This window comes from Netta rufina, assembly GCF_964035555.1.
Source record: "Netta rufina genome assembly, chromosome: 10".
In the NCBI taxonomy this organism is placed as follows: domain Eukaryota; kingdom Metazoa; phylum Chordata; class Aves; order Anseriformes; family Anatidae; genus Netta; species Netta rufina.
Genome location: NC_140133.1, coordinates 5,248,248 through 5,270,142, shown reverse-complemented (window position 1 = coordinate 5,270,142; position 21,895 = coordinate 5,248,248). Strand labels below are relative to the sequence as shown.

The window sequence follows — 21,895 nt, the reverse complement described above, 5'->3', positions numbered from 1 at the left end:
TTGCTTTTCACTTGCCTGCTGGGTTTGTTACTTGTTAGCTTTGTTGACGTCTCATCTTTCAGCACTGAGCAAGTCCAGACAGAAGTATAAAGGGTAACGTATAAAGTACATTTGTCAGGTCATCAGAGAAAGTATTCTTGGTAGTTTATTAAACCAATAGACTTATTTACAAGTTAGAGAAAGAGTAAATTTCTCAATCTTTCAACTTGTTTGGTGTTGATTACGAAAACAGTCACCCTTTTGAAAGGAATCACTTGCTACTTGTCTGTGAAATACCAAACACTGCACATGCAATATAAATAGTAGGTAAATAAAAGTAAGGGAGGATAAGAATAAATTTCTATCAGGCTCAAAAGGATTCATCCTTCTGATTTTAAATTCACCTTGCAGTCAGTTGGCACTCTATCTTGTTTTGTAGAAAGATTGGCAGCATTTAGATCTATGGCCATCAATGGATGACGTTTGCAGTATTTAAGCGGTAATATCACACAAGACTACTAGGATACTGCACTGAGACTTTTAACTACTGTAGTTTTAACCCCTGCTGAAGCAAAGATGAGCATGCTGCTAAACCTGAGCACTATTTTTTTCATTAAAAATATCTTGGTTTAATCCTCAGAACCAACCAAAGTAAACCAGATGATTTCCTCTTAAGGACTGCAAAATGATGAGCAACTGGGGGGATTTCTCAAAGAGTTGTTGCAGGGGCTGGAGGTCTTAGGACCTGAGGAGCGTGCCATCCAGAGCTGAGGAACCAAAGTTGTACGTTACAACCCTAGAGTTAGCGTGTGTGGCAGCTCTTTGGTCAGCAATAGTACCAATCCCAAACATGGCATCAGTGAATGCCCTCAGCCATTAAAATAAAGGGTGGTGTTTCAAGAGCCTGGGTTTGACTGCAGCTGGTGCACATCTCATCCTCCAAATAAACAAAGGTTCAGGCAGGAGCCACACTGGCAATGCAGGTGTTACAGGAAAGTGTGGTGTGGTTTTGCTAACACATTCATGGCACAGTGAGAAATACCAGCAACAGAACATGGGAAGGCCCGAACAAAAATACACATAAATGCATATGGATGTAGCTGTAGCCACTTCAAGTTGCATAAATAACTCCTTCACACTATGCTTGGCACCTGTTACCTCTTCCATGTTTGTTTCCAGTTTTTTCACTTCATTTCCCTTAAGCTCCAGCTGCTCTGTCAGCTGTGTGATTCTCTCCTCCAGCTCTGCAGGGGCTGTCTCAGAGCCATCAGCATCAGTGATCTCCAAGTAGGACATCAACTTCTTCTGCAGTTTTTCGTCACATCTATGTGAAGAAAAAAAAAGTTCATATCACTCATAATGTTTATGTTAAAAAATAAAACAAAGCCTGCTTTCCCACCAAACTTTTGTCAGCAGAGATAATAATTTGGTGTCCCAGCTGATGCTGATTAGGATTAAGTGTGGGTATTTAAGCCATTGCTTCCCACCTTCTGTAAAGGCTGGGCCTGCTGATGTTGCCAGGTAGAATTACAGCTTATATTACACAGAAGTCATGATGCCCTCAGGTCATGAAGAAATATTCTCAAAGGGCTCAGGTAGCATTTGTTTCAGAAACATACCCGCTGCCACAGCAAGGGAGCTTGGTCAGTATTTTCTTCACCTGGGCCGCCTGGGATTGCTGGTCTCCTGCCCACTTCTCCTCCTCTTCATCAGAGGCAGCCTGGCCCTCCACAGAGCGGAACAGCTGGTCATCTGCTCGAGAAATCAACAGCCACTCAGCACCCAAACAGCCACCCTGATGTGCTGCAGCTGCGCTGATTGAAACCAGTGAGACCCAGAAAGCACCAGGTGAGGTTTTAAACTCCCCAGTGAAACATCACCTGTGGAAAGGGGGCTCTGAATCTAGGGCAGGGTAGTCTCAGGAAAGGTAATTTTTTTTATTTTTATTTTTATTTATTTATTTATTTATTTTTTATAAAGAACCTTGAACATCTCAGCACCTTCTTGCAGTTAATGTAGAGCTGTTTTCTTTATTTTCGTTTAACTTAGTCAAATGCAAGGATAAGTGTGAAGGAACAACGTATTATTAGCACAATTGTTCTTCATGTATGCAATTGAATATACACTTTTCAACAGGAATAAGAAACTCCTGTACTGTGTTAGGGCTTTTTGTGTAGTCACTGAACCAGCCAAACATGCATTCAGAGTTCAGAAATTTAATTTTAATACTCTCTGATTCATTCACTTACTGTGCTTTGAAGGGATGCTGGTTTTTACATAGAACTGTATTATTAGACCTAGAGGTATCTCATGCTTAGTTTTACCTGTCTACTGTAAACCTCACATCTCCTCATGTGCTAAGTAAGAGGTCATCTGGCTAATGCAGAATAATTTACAATATTCCTTTGATGCAATGACTCTTCTGCTCTAAAGAATTAATATTTATTAATTTTTACCTAAAGATTTTATAAATAAATTTGTACCTAGATTTATATATATAGCTTATCTAGGTTTATCCCAAATGTGCACACAGTTTTGCAGTCATTCAATTTTGCAGTTTCTTTTCTTTTCTGTGTAACTAATCCTTTTTTCTATTTGCATTTGATGGAACGCTTCTTCCCATTTTAAGATTGAAAAAACTCCCCACAGTTAATATGTTTGAGTAATTTGTGCTAAAAAGCTGTTTGAACTTGAAATATGGGTAACATAGATTAGACATGGGATCTGTCTTTGAGCTGGCAAAAGTGCTTGATTGAATAACGTATTTGTGAAAGTAGCTCAATTTTGTAAGTCTAACCAAATGCAGAACATGCTGCAAAGTAAACTATATTTGAATATCATTATTTTTTTCATTCCTGAGCATCTGTTTGTCAGCTCTGTTCAATAAATACACAAAATCAAATTTTATGTCAGTATATACAGTTCTCTAGTCTGTAGTAAAGATGTGTTGTTACTTACAGTTAATGTCAGGTAACTTTTTTGGTCTCCTTTGAATGAGATCTCAAAAATTCATTGAAGGTAAGTCAGTTTTACTGAACATACTTAGCAGTCGCTCAAGAATGGTCAAGAAAACCAAAGGGAGAGAAGGTGTTTGGCTTCTAAGATAACTATTGTAATGCCTCTCATCGTTAAAGCAGCTAAATGATCCACCAAAAGTTGTCATTGCTTTGAAAGCTCTAGTACCAGTAAATTGTAGTCTAGGTCATTTTAAATTAGAGCTAGTCCAGGCAAACTCTGTGACTTTAGAAGAATTTCAAAGAATGCTTCATGCAGTCCCATGAGAAATCAGAAGTGAGTGATGCTATGCCAGTGGTTAGGGCTCCATGTGCAAAGCAGGTTGGATCTCTTCAGAGCTGTGAAGCAGCCAGAATGTTTCCAAAGATTGTCATTGTACAGAATATCAACTGCAAATGGTTTCTTTGGAAATGACTTCAGCTGAACTTATGAGTTTTGTATTAAACAAATGACAACAACAAAAACTTTGTATTCTTAAGACAGGAAAAAGGTTTTGGTATGGTGAATATAAAACAAACAACAAAAATCCACAGTTGTTCTAAACCTTAGCTCTAAGTGACATATTCAATCTTGTATGAAACAAAATTCATGTGGGGAAGAAGAAGTAAAAAACTGAGATTTTAACCCCTTATTTATATCTAGGGTTTCAAGATGTATTAAGATATATATTAGCAGCTTTGGTGGACTAATATCTATATTATTTTTCTGCTGAGGATCTTACAAATCAGTGAGGAAATATAATATTTGGATACTAGGCTTAATACCGTTTTCAGAAATCCCAGCTCCGCCAGTGGGAGATCTTCGATCTTGCTGCACAACGGATGAGCAATATCTTCCATCTGCTGAAGCTGCTGCATCCTTCTGCTCTGGGCTGCTCCCTGAGGGAAGCTGAAACTTCACAAATCCTGATCTGGAAAAGAAAGGTAAAATAAAGTGGACTTGAACCAGATTTGAAAGGAAACAAAAAAGATGAATGTGCATGGTGTAGCATATAATAGAAATTGTTTAGGCGTGCCACAAAAGAACAGGGTCATTTACCTTCTGTGCCTGTGAAATCAAACTGCCAAGGGCTGCCTTTCATTGGTTTTGCTGAGAATCAAAGGAAGGTAGATTTTCTTCTTAGAGTTAAGTAATAAGAACTAAATATTACTAGCTTTTAGTTCATCTCAAAGACATCTGGACAATATATGTGGAAATGGTGTAGTCTGGCCATGTCTCTCGGAGTCTCTCTGTTTTCAGCTGACAGTGTTGGAGTGCGTGCTAACTTCTTACCATGGACACAGCTATAGCTAGGGTAGCATGTCCTGCATCCTGTCACCTAGGGCAGTGTTCAGATTTACAAGTATCAGGCTACTTGCCTGGTTCAGCATTGAACCAAGCTTCAGTTTAGTCTAAAGAACAGTATTAAAGACTTTTTGTGGCCCCTTTACATGGTTTGTCATGTTCTAGGATGCAAGAAGAGGACGGCCCTAATAGCCAGCGGTGTTGTGTTTCACAGCTTCAAACGCCACATACATATTGACTTACTGGTTTTCATACTGCCCTTATGAGGCATTTAAGTACACCTCTTATTTTACAGATGTAAAAATACAAAGCTTATGGTCTGTGTTCACAGAGAGAGATAGGAAACTTGGCTCTGTTTATTTCAGTGAGACCAAGGTTTCAGAATTACTTTGTTTTCAAGACCAAATCAAGACCTTTTACCAAGATTATGTAGTTAATTCAAAAACAAAGATTAGTATTCAGTACTTCTGTCTTTGAATTCTCTGCTCGGTTATTTATAACAAAAGACATCAGGGAGATGTCTTTTAGGTGGTTTAGGTCTAAGTTTCCCAAGTCCTGTTTTTACTGGAAAGTCAAAAAGAATGATATGTGAATGGAGTCTTGCAACTGCAAACTGGTGAGCACTGTGCTTCTGAATTACTAACGATCTCATTTGAAATTGCGTATTTTTTTTTCTTGAGAGGAATATAGTATTCTCCATTTCTTAAAGGAAACAATTTTCAAGATGTGGTACTCAGATTAAAAAAGAAAGATTGCAAAATGCTTTGATATCAGCTACATTAGAGATGAGTAGAATTATTTTTGGATTAAAAAAAAATATCTGATGAATTCAAGTCCTTAAACTTGTCCATCAAAACTATTTTTTAAAAAAGTAATTTAATTCAATGTGAAGGACAATGATTGTTCAGACTGAGGAATTGATAGTTACCTAAATGGAGAGCATTGGGGCAGTACTTGTGATGAAATTTGAAGTAACGTGTATTGGAGGAATAATCTAGACTGTACTTTCATGTAGTTGAGTTTTAAATGTTTTTATCCAATCAAGAAGATGACCCAGGCATCTAAGAGTTAAAGAACATTCTGTGTAGTAAAATGGAGAATTTTGCTGTACATGAAGCAAAGTTTAACAAGTGTACTCACATAGATTCAATTTATTTTCTAAAAAAAAATAAAATAAAATATCCTGTTTTGGAAAGAATGGAAATGGAATGTGAGATGACCATAATGTGAAGTACATGTGAATTTCTCTCTTCTCATTGCAGGACATTTGGTTTGGTTCAGTTTGGCTTTCCTACCTGTGCTTTCTTATAAATATACTGGAAGACAGCATTGGTATTTTAGACAAAACAGTTTGCAATATAGGAGACAAAGGAAATTATTTTTACATATAAAACAGTAAAAAAAAAAAAAATAAAAAATATTGTATCTCAGTTTCATTAAGTATAACAGTGAATTAATTTTTAGCATTCATTTTTTCACTGTATATATGTAACTTTATTCCATAAAATGTTAGGGAAATTAGAGCTATGAAGGTTTTATAAAATCAGACACTTGTAATTAAAAAAAAAAAACTCACATTGGATAAATGGAAAATTGGAGTATCCGTCCCCATATGTAAAATTTATATCAACTATTTTCAGAGCTAGGAATAAGCAACCTCAGGTATGGAGCTAAATGAACAGGATTCAGTCCATTACAAGATCTTGTACTTTTCACATGTATGCTGTATGTGAAGTACTAGTGTACTTCATACAGAGGGTTTTTCCTTTGCTTTCTTGTTTACTTTCAGTAGTTACATCAGGATATTTTCCCACTTAGACCGTATAATAGCATGATTATATTGTTTTCCCTGTAGGAGCCATCATATAGTTCACAAAGAATCTACATGCAGAAGAAAGCAAACCAATTTCAGGGGCTTTACAGTAAATTAATCTCCTTCTGAACTCTTCCTAAGATTAGTTTTGGTTTGATGAGTATTTGTTGCACTTAACACAGTAAATATTCATCAACATAAAATGAGAGTTAAAACACTTGGGAAATTGATTTTACTGAAACAAGTTGCATAATACCATTTTGTACAAATCTTCTAAATGCTTCCTGCCAGTAAATTCAACTACTGCTAGAAAGGGGACTTTAGATGTAGTAATAGAAGAGCTGGTGCCAAGTTCGAGATAGGTATTGCTAAGAGCTTTTGTTTAATCTAACACAGCTGCTCTCAGTTCCTGAAGAACCACACCAATATTAGTTTCCTTGGTGTTTCTGAAAGTATATGTGCACTAAGTGAATACGATTGATCATGATTTATTTTTTTAAATGTCAGTGTTTTAAAAATCTGTAGGGACACAAAGTGAGGCAAACCTTGCATAGGAATCATCACTGCTCTTTACTGCCTCAGGTAGCACTGACTGCATGAAAATTAATGATGTATTTTGTTTACAGTTTGTGCCATTACTTAGCAACAGTTGGATTTCCTGTTCAGTCAAAGGAAATAGCAGCTCTGGCATTAAGCCTGGCTTCATTTAGCTTGCATTAGTTCTGGCGGAATCATATGGTGGCCTCCAAAGCTACCTTACACAGCAAGCTTGGGCATTCAAAACGGAAGCTCCTGAGATCTCTGCAGAGTTTTGCTGTGCTTCAGTGTTCTGGACAGTACTGTGGAATGGAGTATTTCCTTTAACAAGGATATCACATCTTATTTTTCTGAAATGCGGTACTGTTCTTCATTTTTAAAGAAAACTAATTTGGGTCCTTATACTCAGTAGGATTTGTTTACAGTTTCTGATGTCTATCCAGTATTTGGTGGATTGTTCTTTTAAACTTGAGCAATGGCGTAAGTTACACCTGCGTGGATTTTAGAGATTTCTAGAGTTAGGTTGCATATTATAGCAATACTTAGATTTCATTGAATTCTAACTGTAGTTTCAAAGTTGGTTAAGGTTTCAACCCATAAAAAGACTGAGAATATTCAAGTATCATTAAAATCTTCTCTATTAACAGTGGGTTAGTGCTGTAATGTTTAATTTGATCTGTTGATGGTGGTATTAATGTCTTACACCTGGCAACCTGTTTCTTGCAGTCCAAATAACATTGAGAAGCTCAGTTTAAAAAAATAAAATAAAATTTTAAGTCCTTCCCATAAAATTCAGTGCACTCTGGCAGGACTTAAAATAATAGACTGTATCCACTTGGACAAGATTCAGAACAGGCCTAAAGAGTGCTTTTACCTCTCTGTAGGTCTTATAAGAGAACTTAAAATTAGTTGATCAGGTCCAAAGCACAAACTGTGATTATTCATTCTATAGTAATTTTCCTGAGAGGAAGTCATCAGCGCTCTTTGATTGTGGGGAAATTAAGGGGGTCATTTAGATAGTGTGTTTTGTTAGGTCTTCCCACTCAATATATGATTAAAGACAGCCATATCATTCCTCTCTAGAGATATTCATCTGGGAAACTGGGGGGGGGGGAGAAATCTTGAGCAAGAGTTTTCAGACCCAGGTGCTCCAGAACTAAGATCTTAGTGCTGGCACAGGCTCTGCCATTTGCATCAAATCACATTATGCCTTGGTTTCTCCAACAGGAATACAGTGAAATTATAATCCCTTATGCACTAAAGGGCACAAATTAAACCTTGATTTCTAGAACCAAACATAGCAAGTACAATTATTTCAAGGTATCTGAAAATGGGACATATTTTAAACATACATGAAGGAACATATGGCCAGACAAGCTGGAATTCCAGAGCTCTTCTGTGCCAGATAAAAATGAAGGAAAAATGCAAGCAGCAAGATGAGTAAATATGGATGTTTTTAAAAGCAAGCAAATACACGCACCCAACACCAAAGAGACTTTGTTTGCAGAGCTACAATACTTAATGTCAAGGATCTGTTGGAAATAAATACACTGGAAATTTGTAGTTTTGGTATGCTTTGGAGGGGGAGTTGCTGTTACTGCTCACATAAAGGGGAAGCATGCCGTTCATTTATAAGTAGAAACTGAATATGAGCTGGATCAAAGAAGGTTCTCATCTGAGACTGGGCACAGAAGAGTTAGCTGAGTAAATGGACAATAGTAGTGAATCTTTGCTGTCTATTGGAATAAAGGTTGTGTGTGTGTCTATATATACATACATACATGTATATATATATAAACAATTTTGCATGGACATAGGATCCCACATTAACTTTGGAGAATGTTTCAAGAAGACAGTAAATTTCTCTGGCTGGATTCTAACAATTTTGGTTTTGACTTAAAAGCAGATGGAAACCAACCAGAACAGAAGGTTGCTTCATGCTTCTCAGTTCTCATTGCTGGAGTACCCAGCAATTCATCATCCCAAAGTGAGGTGGTGGAGGCATGAATGGAGGCATAGTGATGCTTTTTGGTGGTGGAACACTGAAACACCCTGATCTCCTGATTTCTCATCAAGTCCTTTAACCACTAGGTCATTTTTTCCTATCTGGGAGCTTTTTATTGTTCAGCAAAATTTAGTGCCCAATCCAGACTCCTAATTTTGAACTGGCAGAAACTTCAGGATTTAAAGACGAGCATAATGAAACATGCCAACTGTCATGCCTTCACTGTCACGGGAGGTTCTTAGAAGGGGAATCTCCACTCATTCTTAACCATAGATTTAATTCTTTTCTCATTAGTATTCATACAACATATAATGAGTCTTCATAAATGAGAGGAGTGAATAAACAGCACGTTTGCTTAGGGCAAAGATCAGAGGGGAAGTAGTTCGGAAGATGCCTGGGAAGCATCTGTGCGCGGTGCGGTGTGGCGAGGTTTCCGTGGTGACAGGCCAGCAGCCCACATGCATTTTCAAGCCTTTGTGCTGAGAATAATGGGCAGCTCCAGAGAGGGAAAATCAAGAGTGGAGAGTTGGAAAGTACTGGACCTTAACGTAACGTCCGTGACTAATTGGCTTTTAATTGGTACTCCTGTTATTGTTATGGAAACTTCAAACTGCAGCAAAAACCACCTGCTTCTGGGGATGAACAAGTCTTTAACTTCTATAATTCCTGACTAATCATAAAATAACTCTGAGGAATTATTTAGCTTCATGTTTATAGGTCTTTAACTAGTCCTTTTTACAGGCTTATTTAGAGCAGATCAGGCAACTGTGTCAACAAGGTATGTACATGGCCTAAAGTATAGTTAGCCAAGCTAAGCTATACTTCATTTTTAAAGTGGATGACTGGTCTTTTCATCTAAAATCAGGTGTGGTTTTATCTTTGACAGTTTGGGTAAAAATAGTACAGAGTTAGGGAACCTGGAACGGTTTCAATTCTGGCTCGTCACCGACAGGGAACTGCAGAGCTCATGGGGTATGCATATTTTGATTTATTTATGACTTCTCATACATCATGTGGGTTAAATCTGTTTTCACAGTGTATTGAAGTGTCTGTAGGCTTACTGAATACATCTGTTTTTGGTTGGCACTTTAAGCTGTGGATCTCTCTTCAACAGAAATCGTATTGAAAGAACTTTCTATGAACAGTTTAGGTTTTAAAATGCTTGGTCTGTAAGGCATTAAACATAAAACTTTACAAGTATGAATTTGTTATAAATAATAAAGATAACTAAATATCCCTGATTTCTGCTGAAATAAGAACAAAATTGTAACTTAAGAGCCTCTGTAATGCTGGCTACAGTTTGGAGAGGTTTCCTGTTATCAGCTGATGACTTTAAATTTCTTGCCAAAATCACTGTCCTCTAGGAAAAATCATCTCACTGATGGCAATGTGTTTTATCACTGAATGTTTCCATCTTCTGCACAGTGCATATAACCAGGCAAATCTGCCACTAGCAGAGGGTAACAGAGTTATTCCTTGCTGTCATGCAGCTCTTCCTGTGATGATTTCAAGCATTTTTGAGACAAATCAAACTTTTGTGCAGACATAATGGAATTATTGAAAAGAAACATATCTTTTGTTGTCTGTACTGTCCCATTCCAAAGAGCAACTTGTGTAAGCTCAGACTGTTTGAGGGAAGCTGTTTTTTGGAAATCAGCTGCTCTTAGTACAGGTCTTTTATTGTTCATTTGTCAGTTGTTCTCTTGCTATTCCACTACTTACAATCTGAGATCACATTAGAAAACTAGATTTTCTGGGTGGTACGTGGGTGTTTCCTGACACTTTGGGTTCTCAAAGATCCAGATGCCAAGTTCTTCAGTTGCATATTGTTGTCCTATGCCATTTGAGTTGAATTTCTCCCAATCCAAACATTTCTTATGCTGATCTTTCAGGTTTCAGGTAAGCAAGAACAACAGAATTAAAGACATTCCTAAAAGGCCTCATACCTCCCTTGTCTGGAGCAGTGACTGTTCTTAAGAACTCTAAAGTACTGAAAGTGTTCCAGCCCATAGCCACGAAGAAATATATAAACTTTGCCAACATTTGTGTTTACTTTAGTTTACCTTAAGCAAGATGTCATTATCTGCCAAGAATGAGATCAGGAAGATTGTCCCTTTTGCACTCCTGCTGCTCTCTCTGCTAAAGCTGCTGGCACAGGGGGTGGTGGCTTTGATGCAGGGAAGACCATAGAAGCTGCATAGGCCTGATGGAGTAGCCCAAGATAAATTCAGAAAAAAAAATCATCTCCCTTTCTTTCAGTCTTGTACCCCTAACACCTTGCTCCCATTCTCCATATTCTCATTCCTTATCATAATGCTCATGAGTTGTGCAAGTGCTTGTGCTGCTATGAACTGGATTCCTGAAATAAGGTGTATTAAAGTATCTCCTTCCTCTGACTTTTGGAGACAAGTTTAAAATTTGGATCAACATCCTAAGAGCTGTGTCTTTCAGGAGGTACAAAAATGCAGGGCTGTGACAGGAGTGAGCAGGCTGGGGAGAGACCTTTCAATCAGGTTTTACTGCTGAAAGATATATGCAGTTGAATTACTCCTTGAACAGGCACAGTGATTAAGGTGAAGATAATATAAAAGTGAAATTACAACAGCTACTTCTCCATGAAGGAGATAGGTAGAGATAGAAAGGCACAGAAAATGATATGTGTAGAAAACGGTGCTTAAGGGTCAGGCATGCTCCCTGATAAAGTTTGGTATGGTATTCAAGTTCTTGAAGTCTCGCCACTACTCTCCTATCAGTAAATGTTTGGGATAAGCATCCACAATTTAGCTTCTCCTCCCTGACTGCAGGTCCACCTGGAGGATGGTAATTTACTGTGCTGTCAGCTGTTCGGTTATCCTAGAGAAGAAATCTATGCAGAGAATGTGGAGAATCTGACCCTGGTGGTGGAAAACACAGATGTCAGGTAGCCCATGGTGGTGCTATCTGACACAGTCTTGTGTTTTAAGCAGATCTGTTATTTTGCTTGTGTGTGTGTGGTGTGTTTTTTTTTTTTTTTTCCTCTTGGAAAGCTCTTGGTTTACAAGATGTCAGAAGGTTGCCTTAACCCCAGGAGCACATCCATTACGTTATGATTATTTATAAAATCAGTGTCTGCTTTTCCTACGTGACCCTTGGCTCATTCAAGGCAGGGGATAAATGACTTCTATGGATGGACAACAACTGTGAAAAGAAGGAAACTTCTGACAGGAGGTTGCTTTCTCTCCTATTGCAGAGGTGTAAGTAGCAAGTCAGGTGAGACAGGCAGGAACAGAATGGTTAGTGCCATTGTTACAGCAATTAATGCTCCTTTGAAGCTGATTCTATTCCTGCCTCTGCTGGAGACCCTGTGTAATACTAGGCAAATTACTTTAGGCTTTTTACACGTAATTACTGTGTTAGTACGCACAGATAATAATTGGATCCTGATTTTTTTGTCAGTGAAATTTAAGACTATGGGGTATGCAAACTGTATTTGAAATATGGAATCACTGAAGCTATAATTCATGTGTTTTGCTCTAAAGTAGTGGGTACTGTGAACATTTATATGTCAGAGTGAGCACCTAAAATTACCTGAAGACTTCTATGGTAATATTTGTCTATTATCTTATACTGTGATGAGGAACTAGTCATTTGTTTTCAGGGTAGCATTTCAGGCCACTGGTAGTTCTGAGTATATATATATAAAGATGAATATGGCTTTCTTGTTCTGCGTGAGGTATTTTATGGTTAATCGTTACTGAATTATCCAGGAGAAACATTCATCACTTTGGAATTATGTCATTCAGATACTGCTGCCCCCTTAAGGAATTCTTTTGTGACAAAATAAAGGAAATGATTTCCAGACGTTGATCCACTGGAATAAAGATCTCTATTGCCACACCCTGCTAGCGAGACAGTGTAAATATCTGAATTTCAGGAGCTTGGATGCACACAACACAAGTTTAATTAAAGCTGGAAAAACTCAAGTATCACTTGTTCTTGATTGAACCATTACAACAATAGCTATTTGCTAAAGCCTCCCCAAAACTTGGAAATCTGAGTGAAAACCTGGATTCAGCTTTCCAACTAGGCATGGAAATGGAGGTCATAGATCCATTACTCCATTTTTCTTATCTTGCATGCAGCTCTGAGTTTCCTTTCCTTTTGTACTGGAGCAATTAATTTAGTATAACTGTAGTTTGTGTTATGCTGGCAGTGTTAGAATTACTCCCCAAACCCACAAGACTCAGTAGAGAGGGTACATTAGGACTTAGGAGCACCAGGCTATGTGCAGGTGCATTAAGAAGACTTCTGCAGTTGGTCCTCACGCAGAAAAGAGGGCCAGATGGTATTGCCCATGGGTGTGGATCCATCCTGCTGGCTGTCACTTCAGCACTTGAATCTGAGCCAGGCTTCATCCTTTAATAGATATTGCATCTTATGGGTTGCCCTTCCTCAGGTCAACATCCTTCAACCATACTCTCAGCTAGGTTCATAGGACATAGATTATTCTGCCTAGAGTTTGCTGAAGATGCTTTCCTGGCAGTCTGTTACAACTCCATTTCAGAGAAGGAAGCAGTGCAAGTAAATTTACTTCTTTGTAACCAGGAAGTATTGGTCTGAAATGAGGCTGAAGCCTGTCTGAGAACAAGTTCTCATGCAAGATTTACAGTCCTCTTTGCTTCTAGTCAGACAGACAGTCCCCTTGGTAAAACCTCTTGCTGGACTCTTCTGATATCTCCTTTCAGTCCAGCCCATACAAAAAGCAGTGGAGGCATGTAAAAACAAAAGGCAGTTACATAACTGCACGTAGATGAGTTGTGGATGTGTTCTGCTAAGTCTGTTCTTCCTTCCTCATCTGCAACCCTTAATTTTCAGAATTCTTTTTCTCTCTCTTGGTGTCCTGACTCATATTTTACAGGTTCTTGAAAGCCTACAACCAACAATAGTAACTAAAATATGACAAAATTCTAACACACTGACAGATATAAGAAAGATACTTGATATAAGGCAGATAAACAAGAGCAGGAGAGCTGTGTGCTGTAGATAATTATCTTCTGCCATTGCTTGTATAACAACAACAAAAAAGACCTCACATATTCCATCACATAGACATGTACTATTTAATCCCAAAGAATCCTTCTCTTATCTCCCAAGTGCTACAGTGTATGTCAGTAAAGATCAAATATCCTGTGATCCTTTTAGTGTCTGCTAGATAAAGAAAAGTCTTCTTCCTAAGAAGAGTCAGGGAGTCCTTATCAGTAGGGTGGAGATCCTACTGAGTTCAGCTTTTAGAGCTTAAAACATTTGATAAAACATTGTTTTTCACTTCTGTTTGATGCATGCAAGACTGTACCACCTAAAGTGGTAGAAACTCTGAAGATCTGTATTTACTGGCACGTAAGTTCCTTTGGTTCTTATCTCAGAGCTTTGTAGACTTACAGCCTCGTGGGTTTGGAGAGGCAGAAAAGGAAGATGTGCCTTAAGCTGGCTGCAAGTTATTGCTGACTAATTCTTAATAAGCATTTAGGAAAACATCATGTTAATGTACATTAACAGGAGGAGCAGCGACCATCAGTGTTGTATCTCAGATACTTAAGCTCTCACGGGGAAATTACATGCTGTCCTGTGTAGTCGTTTGGTCCCTGCAGGTGCCCCACAAACAGGAGCTGTCCTGCGGTGAATGCTGAGCCCGGAGAGCAAAGGGAGCAGCTGGCCTGAGACCTGAGCATGAAGCTTTGGTGCCAGCAACTTTCTGCTGTGACCGTGGGGAAGTCACAGCTTCCATGTTTCTCAGATCCTGTATCAGGAAACAAGAATAACAATTACCTCACCACGTTGTGTTTTCTATCCCACTAATGTTTTCAAAACATCCTTAGATCTTTAGAGAGGGCTATTTCTTTACTAGATACTGTTTAATTATCCAAGCTCCTTCGTATTTGAGCTCTGTGCCTGCTATTCTGATGCTTTTTTTTTTGAAACAGTTTTAAGTTTCCTGAAAGCAGCATGCTCATTGCTTCCTTTGAGCTTTCATGTTTGGGTAGGTGATTTGCAAAAAATAACACTGCCTTTACAGTAATCTCCAAATAATTACTTTCCTTCCTAAATGTTTGTAAGTTATTTGCCAGTTCAGAGAGATCTGAAAAGATTGCCTGTTATTCCTGCACTATTAGACACGTTCTGACAACAAATATATCAGCTTCTATGTAGTCTTTTATTGGTTATATAGCTGTATAAGAAATGTGATTAGGAAACAGAAATACCAATGACAGAAATGCAACATAACCATACACAGCTGCTCCCTCTGTGTAAGAACTGATTTCTGACTTTGCATGTTTAGCACTCTGGCTTGGCTGCATTATCCATGGGTGGATCTCTGCTTATCCCAGCATAACCTCAACTGATAGATGCATTTCTTCATCTGAGGAACCTCAGGCCAAGTACGCTTGTATTGTATTTATTGTCAAGTCTACTTAAAGGTCATCTAAATTTATATTTACATGATACCTATTCCCACAACTGCAAAGCACTTGAGCGGTTGTGTAATTTCAACCAAATATGTAGTCTCATTGACACAAAACAAACTAAAGTTACAGTTTAATTTCACGGTATCATTTGCAATCCTTACATAATTAGTTATGTTTCTGTAAACGTTTTGCTAAAATTTCATTATTGCCATTTTCAAACAATTGACCTGACCAGGTTGAGGTTATTAGTTAGACAAGTATTCCTCAAGCTTTTGCTTTACAAGCTGTTCTGCAGTTTCTGTGATATGGTTATAAGGCATTAATTTCCATACTGTTCAGCTGTTCAATAACATAGTATTGGGATTCATATGGGGCATAGGCAATGCTTAGTACTCCTCCAGGAAAAGCTCTCTTCTATCAGTTTATCAGAAATTCAACATAAATTACTACAAATATTTAATGGAGGAAAAAAAGTATGGTGAACTTTTTTGTCTCTTTCAGGAAAAAAATAGATGTCATATATGTAAGATAGGTTAATATGAGTGTATGTCAAAATTCTAGGCTTTATGGATGACTTCAGTAGGCAAAATGTGGAATTTCATGGTACTGTGAGCTAAAATGGTTAAACAAATAGGCTATGGAATAAGCATACATTAAAAGATGCTTAAGAGGTGTAACTTGGGTGTGTGACAAGACAGCAAAGATGGGGACTGAAAATGTGATCATGGTCATATTAGCATTGGTTGAGTCCCTAGAAGCAGACAGTGTTGCTTGAAATGTATAGGTTATTGGCTGGATCTTCAAGGTTTCTCACTTCTTGAAATGTCATTACACTGTTAAGGCTGGTTTTCTGATACTCTCCTCGTGTGTGTGGGTTTATAAAAAGTGACTGTTTTCAGACCACAGGACTGGTGCCACATGATGTAAACAATGTTACTTGTGTTTAGATTGTGTCAGTGTAAGGAAATCATGACCCAATCTGTTTGAAATCAGTACACCCTACTGGGATAAAGACTAGATTAATAATGTTTTTATTAGCAAGAGCAAAACCTAGTGTTCTTGTACCTCATCCAGCACTGATATCATATGATTGTGATAATATTCTAAAATTGCATGTAGACCCTTCAGAGCTACCCAGGTGAGATGTGTTCCCTTTTTATTAGGACAACAGCCCAATGAAATCCTGACAGGAGCCCTTGAGTAGAATTATTTATAATGTAAATGATAAAAGGACTTCCTTTTTGGGGAGAAAGGATCAGGTAGATTTTATTAGTAACTTAAAATAACTGATTTTTTCCTCCCTGTTTTTTCAGCTACATTATAAATGAACAAATAGAAAACTTGATCGAAATAAGAGCTGAGCTGGAAGTTGTGTATAGATTATTTAAAAAGGGTATGAAAAGTTGAAACAAATCCACCTTTCATCCTTTCGCAGTGCCTGCTGCTCTGCTTCTCTTTGCAATACGCATACATCCACCAGAACTGCAGTGCTTAAGTCACAAATATCATCAGGTTCTGTGGAGCCTAGAAGACTTTCAGAAACCAGAAACACACTAAATTAGGTTGAAATATAATTTCTACTTTTGTTTTGGATTTTCTAGCTCTGCAGTCTGGAAAGATAGATGTCTAAAGCAAATCAGAGCTACATTAAAGATAATTGAAGTGATGCAAAAATGATTCTGACAGTGATTCAATTTCAGCTGCTGCATACTTAAGGTATTACAGAACTTGCTAACATTAGGGTATTTAAAAGGTGCATTATTTAGTTAGGATCTCTAATCATGCAGTGCTACTGTCTTACTATTGAAAAATGTCTGGTTGGAAGTGGACGTCACAGACCTTAGTGCAGCACTGCAGTTCTCAAGCAGGAGAGCTAATAAATGAGGTGAAGGAGAGGGGCCAGATGGAATGTGTTGCTAGGAAAATTCTTCGTAGGAAGGTTGGGTAACCACGATTCATGTTTTCCCAGTCAATGTTACTCCAGATTATTTTAACAAAAGGCTTTGGCTTCATTTTTTTTTTTTTTTTTTAAGACAACAGTAGTTAAGTGCAAGGTTTTCCCTTTTATTGGATTCTCCTGCCTGCAGTGCCCTGCTGCAGCAGCTAGACGGGGGCTGTTCACGTAGACTGGACTGCCAGTTACCTCCGTGGGACGCGGTGCTACTCGCAGCACAGGCAGCCCCTACTTGCAACAAGAGCCCCGTAGTGGGCAAAGACGATTAATTTGGACAGTCTTACAGGTATTTGGAAGCAGATACTTCCTTTTGTTTTCATAGAGTTTCCTCAATAGATTTACACAGGAAAAGAGGGAAATCTGTATGAAAAACAGGAAAGAGTTTTTAGAAGCTGTAACACAGCACTAGAAGGAAGACTTAAAATAAATGCAGTTGTTTGAAACCGTAGGTGATACCACTTGTATTATCTTACTGTAAAAACAATGATTAAATTTAACATCACAGGGTTATAGTAAAATAAAAATCCTTGGTATTTACAAAAAAAATATGGTTAGCCTTTCACTTTAGTTCTTAGTAGATGACTAATATTTAAACTTCTGGAGCCAGGTTTTTATACCATATTTTCTACTTTATTGCCTTGGGCAACTCTTTCGGAAATTTCTCATATGCCTTAGCCTTGGAAGGGATCCCACAATCCTAATGCTGATCCATCTCTCTTGCATCCAATATGAGACCTAATTTTTTCCCCTCAGCTTTTTCATATCCTACAATATAATTTTGTATCCTGCGATTCGTGGCTGTATTATGAGAAGGAAGACAGGTTAGGATGAATTTTGACACGTAGAAATATTTGATAAAGAAAATCATCTATAGATTTCACATCAAAGTTCCTTCCTGATCCATCCTCAAACTCCCATAGAGTTCAAATGTCTTGGAGAAGTTGTTCTAACATTTGCTGCAAGCACTGAAAAGGGATAGGGAAGATTTTCTGTAGCTCTCCACCTTAAAAGTTAGGTTTGGCCTTCACAGTGTGGTGTTTGTAAATGAGAACATTAGGGATAAAATATTCAGTGCTAATTTAATACGTAATAACAACACACAAATGGCTAAAAATGAAAGCAGAATATGTTCCTGAGTTTTATTGACAGATTTTTAGTAACTAAAAGCATCATGTTTCAAGATCTATATGACATAAAGTTCAAAATTTTCACAATCCAAAAGAATTTAACACCTCCCCAAAACAAAACAAAAACCAGACACAAACCCCAGCCTTTTATCCATGCCATTTAGCTGGCAATGCTGCTATTTTAAATATTAAAGCTGTCCTACCTACATACCAGAACTTCATGAAGCATTTCAGGCATGGCATTACACTCCTTAAAGTTTCTGTTTGACTGAGTGAAAGAGGCTTTGTAGATCTGAAACAGTCTCATTGAAATCAGAGCAGAAACAGGCCTGATATGCTGCAGTGTTTTCATGTTTCTCTCAGCTCAGTGCCACAACAAAGCCTGCTGTTTTTATTTATGCGTTGGAGTTAAAGCTATTGAACAGACCAGAGTTTGTCTGTACACTTCACACAGAACCTAAAGATACCATTTGTGTTCAGATCTACTACTGTTTTTCTGTAGTGTATCTCTGCAGTGAATGCAGATTTTTCTTGGTTTTGTTCTCTGTAGATGCTTTAAAAAACTAAATAGGGGAAAATCAATACAGTGCCAAGTACCACACTTGTGTCAGTCATCCTGAATCTTTTAAGTAGATACTTCCTCTCCCTCCAAACCCTCATATATATATATGACTTATAGTTATTAAAATTATCTTGATTGTACTTATTTCTTGAAGGAACTTGCAACAGTCTTTCATTATATGGTGATTTGTTGCTGTGTAGTGTACCATGTTGTTCAGTAACAGAGATGCTAATAATCCTCTACCAGCAAATTTTTATACTCTCTGGTGATTAGGCTGGCAATAACAGCTAATGGCAGAATTTAACATGCTCTGCCTGGACTTTTGGTTATAAATTCTTTGAAATAGGGCATGAGTACATAAATGTCATATATCTGGAGGGTCATTAAAGAAAAAGATGCTAGCAGTAAACTAAGCCAGCTGTACATTTATGTCCTTGAAGGATTAACGACAGCAGCTCACGAGTATGCAGAAGTCTGGTTTGCATTAGCAAGGGTTCACTGATTTGCATTAATCCTGGCCAGAACTGGGATATTTAGGATAAATACAGCTTGTTTGCAGGCCCACATCCTACTGGGAATAGAAATGACCTTAGTTTCAGATGTAAGGGCCACCATTAATGCTTGTTTGAGAAGTGATTGGCTCCAGATTAGATGAAAGGTCTAGGCTGGAGGGGGGAGGTGGGAAAAAACATCCCTCCAAAAACTTGTACATAAATTTCATTTTCTAGCAGAAGCATTTGTTTAAAAGTGAGAAGCGAAGCCCTTCATTCTCGGTTCTGTAGTTAAAACTGAAATACATCATTAATAACAGACAGAACGGATATATCACATGCAGATCTAGCTCAGGTGACTTCAAAATCACATCGTGCATGCCTGCCTGAAGCAGCCTTTGGGTGCTTGTACTGGTGATGACAGGAAATATCTTGAGGTGAGATTCCTGGCAGCTGTCTTAAAAAGTGTTATTTAAATACACTCCTCAGAATAATGAGAATTGGGCTTTCTGGGTTCAGAGCAGTAGGAAAGCCATGAAGGCATGTATACAAGTTCCCGGGATCCCTTAAGACCATCGTTTACTTCCTTTCTTAGAAAGGCCATGCTGGATCAAAGGTTACTTCAGCGTGTATCGTTACTGGGTAGCAGAGGTTTTAGCAACATCGTCACTTATGGCAGGACTTCAATGCCTGCCGTTGTTTCCAAAGAGTTTCTTGCATGCAGCCTTTTAATGAAGTCCACTTTGAATCCGTGGAGGTGTTTCCATTAGTGTATTTTCCAAACTACACTGTGCAAGAATCTAGGAAATAGTTGTTTTTGTTTGCTTGTCACGTGCAATTTGACATTAATATTCCACTTGATTTTGTTACAACTTTCCTGTTGCTAATGACACTTAGATGTAGGGCTCTGATAGCTGCTGGTAAAACAAGAGCTGCTTGTTCAACATGTCTGCTTTGCGCATGTTGTGCTGTTTATTAGATGGAGACAACTGGAATATTGTTCAGTGCATCTTACCCTTCCAGTACTCACACGGCAACTCAGTGGAGCCACTCCATCAGATCTACAAATCTGGGGTCTCTTACTGCTGGAGCTAACTGTATTTGGTGTCAGTACTGGCACAGAGCCTGCAATGATGCTGTTGCTCCTGGAATAATGAGGCTGTTCCAGCAAATCACAGTCTGAGGGATGTGTGCTACTGGTGTGGACAGGATTTACATGACTGAATCGTGCTAGCATCAGTGATGTCTCGGTGTGTAGAAAATTGTAATTGAATTCTGCTGTTGTACTCTTTTGGCTCAAAACCTGAGAGATCAAGTAAGGCTTTATCTCCTTTCTTCTAGGGCTGCCGCTTCAAAGAAACATAATTTTCCTGTATTTTATATGAGCTATATGCAAAAAATTGTAGCACAAGTTGTGGAAGGACTGAGGACTGTACAATTCTAAAACCAGAGACACCCCTGTAACGTGACAGAACTGCTCCCTAAACTTGTGCATTCAGAGTATTTGGGCACCCAAGGTGTCCTTGTTGCTCTGCCCACCATAATGCATGTGAAGCAGACACAAGCTTGTGTAGGAAAAAATGGTGTGATGTTCATAGAGAAGCCCAGAATGATGTGATATTCCTCTTGGCCTGTTTCCTATGGCTTGTTTATGAAGCAAAAAATAGTTGTGTGAGGGACTGAATGGAACTATGGAAGTGTCCCGAAGCAGAGGTTGTTTCTAAAATTGATTTAAGGGCCCAGCTAGCACTGAGATTTTCAGCTGCTACTGAATAAAAATGGTAGTCTGAATTCCATACCTTCTTAAACAGAGATAAGCCCACCAATTGGGAGCTTCATAACATCGAATCCAAATTTCCTATCATAAAATGATATTAGTGGCTCCATTTAAGCCTCCTGGAGCCTGACTTAAGTAGTAGTCATGATGTTACATCACCGTCTAATACAATAACAAGTTACAGAAAGCTGGATAAAATGTAAGCTTAACAAGAATTTATTGTTCTTAAACTTCATGGTACTTCACAACAGAGGGCAGACAGGTGACAGCAACTCATGCTGAGCAGACAGACCGCTTCCACTGCTCAAGGCACAATAAAACCCAACTGCGCTTATGTACAGTGGGTGGGAAGGCTCCAGAGGTCTCACAGAAGACTTAAGGAAGAAATCCCATTTACTGTTTCCAAGCTCCAATTGAATTTTAAAGACTGCATCTGAGCACATGGTATCTTGCTTGCAGAACAGTGTTGTTTCTTTTCTTCTCCCCCCACCCCCCCCAAGGGTGGGATTAGTTGGTAGGTTTTGTCAGTTTCTATTAGGAAAATTGGATTTCGAGCTGTAGCTATGGTGCTGCACTGTTCGGTGCTCTTCCTGTTACCAATCTGTCATCTCGTGACATTATTACAGAAAAAAACATAAGCTCACAAATCTTAACGCATTCATGAGAGGCCAGCTTGAAAGATACTCGCTTTCTATGCTTTAAAAACCTCCTAAAGATTTTGTTTGTTTTCTTAATCTGTAAATAGTAAGCATAAAGATCATCCTGTCTCTAGTGGCTGGGTCTTCCGTGGATGTGTTTGGATTGCCTCACCTCGTGTGGCTAATGCGTTTGCCACAGGCAGCTGAGAGGTGCCTGTTCTCTTGGCAGTCACTGGACTGCAAGTACCAGCAGGCTCTGAGGATGATTAG

The 21,895-nt window shown here is 38.4% G+C and overlaps 1 protein-coding gene across 1 annotated transcript in view; it reads right to left on the bottom strand.

Annotated features, from left to right (window-relative positions):
• The window catches only part of EFCC1 (EF-hand and coiled-coil domain containing 1), a gene marked incomplete at both ends in the record, with an annotated part of 52,280 nt that overhangs the window by 9,984 nt on the left and 20,401 nt on the right, over positions 1 to 21,895 (bottom strand). The window contains 3 exons of the mRNA XM_084292805.1: positions 1,138 to 1,303; positions 1,599 to 1,731; positions 3,759 to 3,904. Of these exons, the coding sequence (XP_084148931.1) occupies positions 1,138 to 1,303; positions 1,599 to 1,731; positions 3,759 to 3,904 (445 nt within the window). The remainder of the gene's footprint in view (positions 1 to 1,137; positions 1,304 to 1,598; positions 1,732 to 3,758; positions 3,905 to 21,895) is intronic.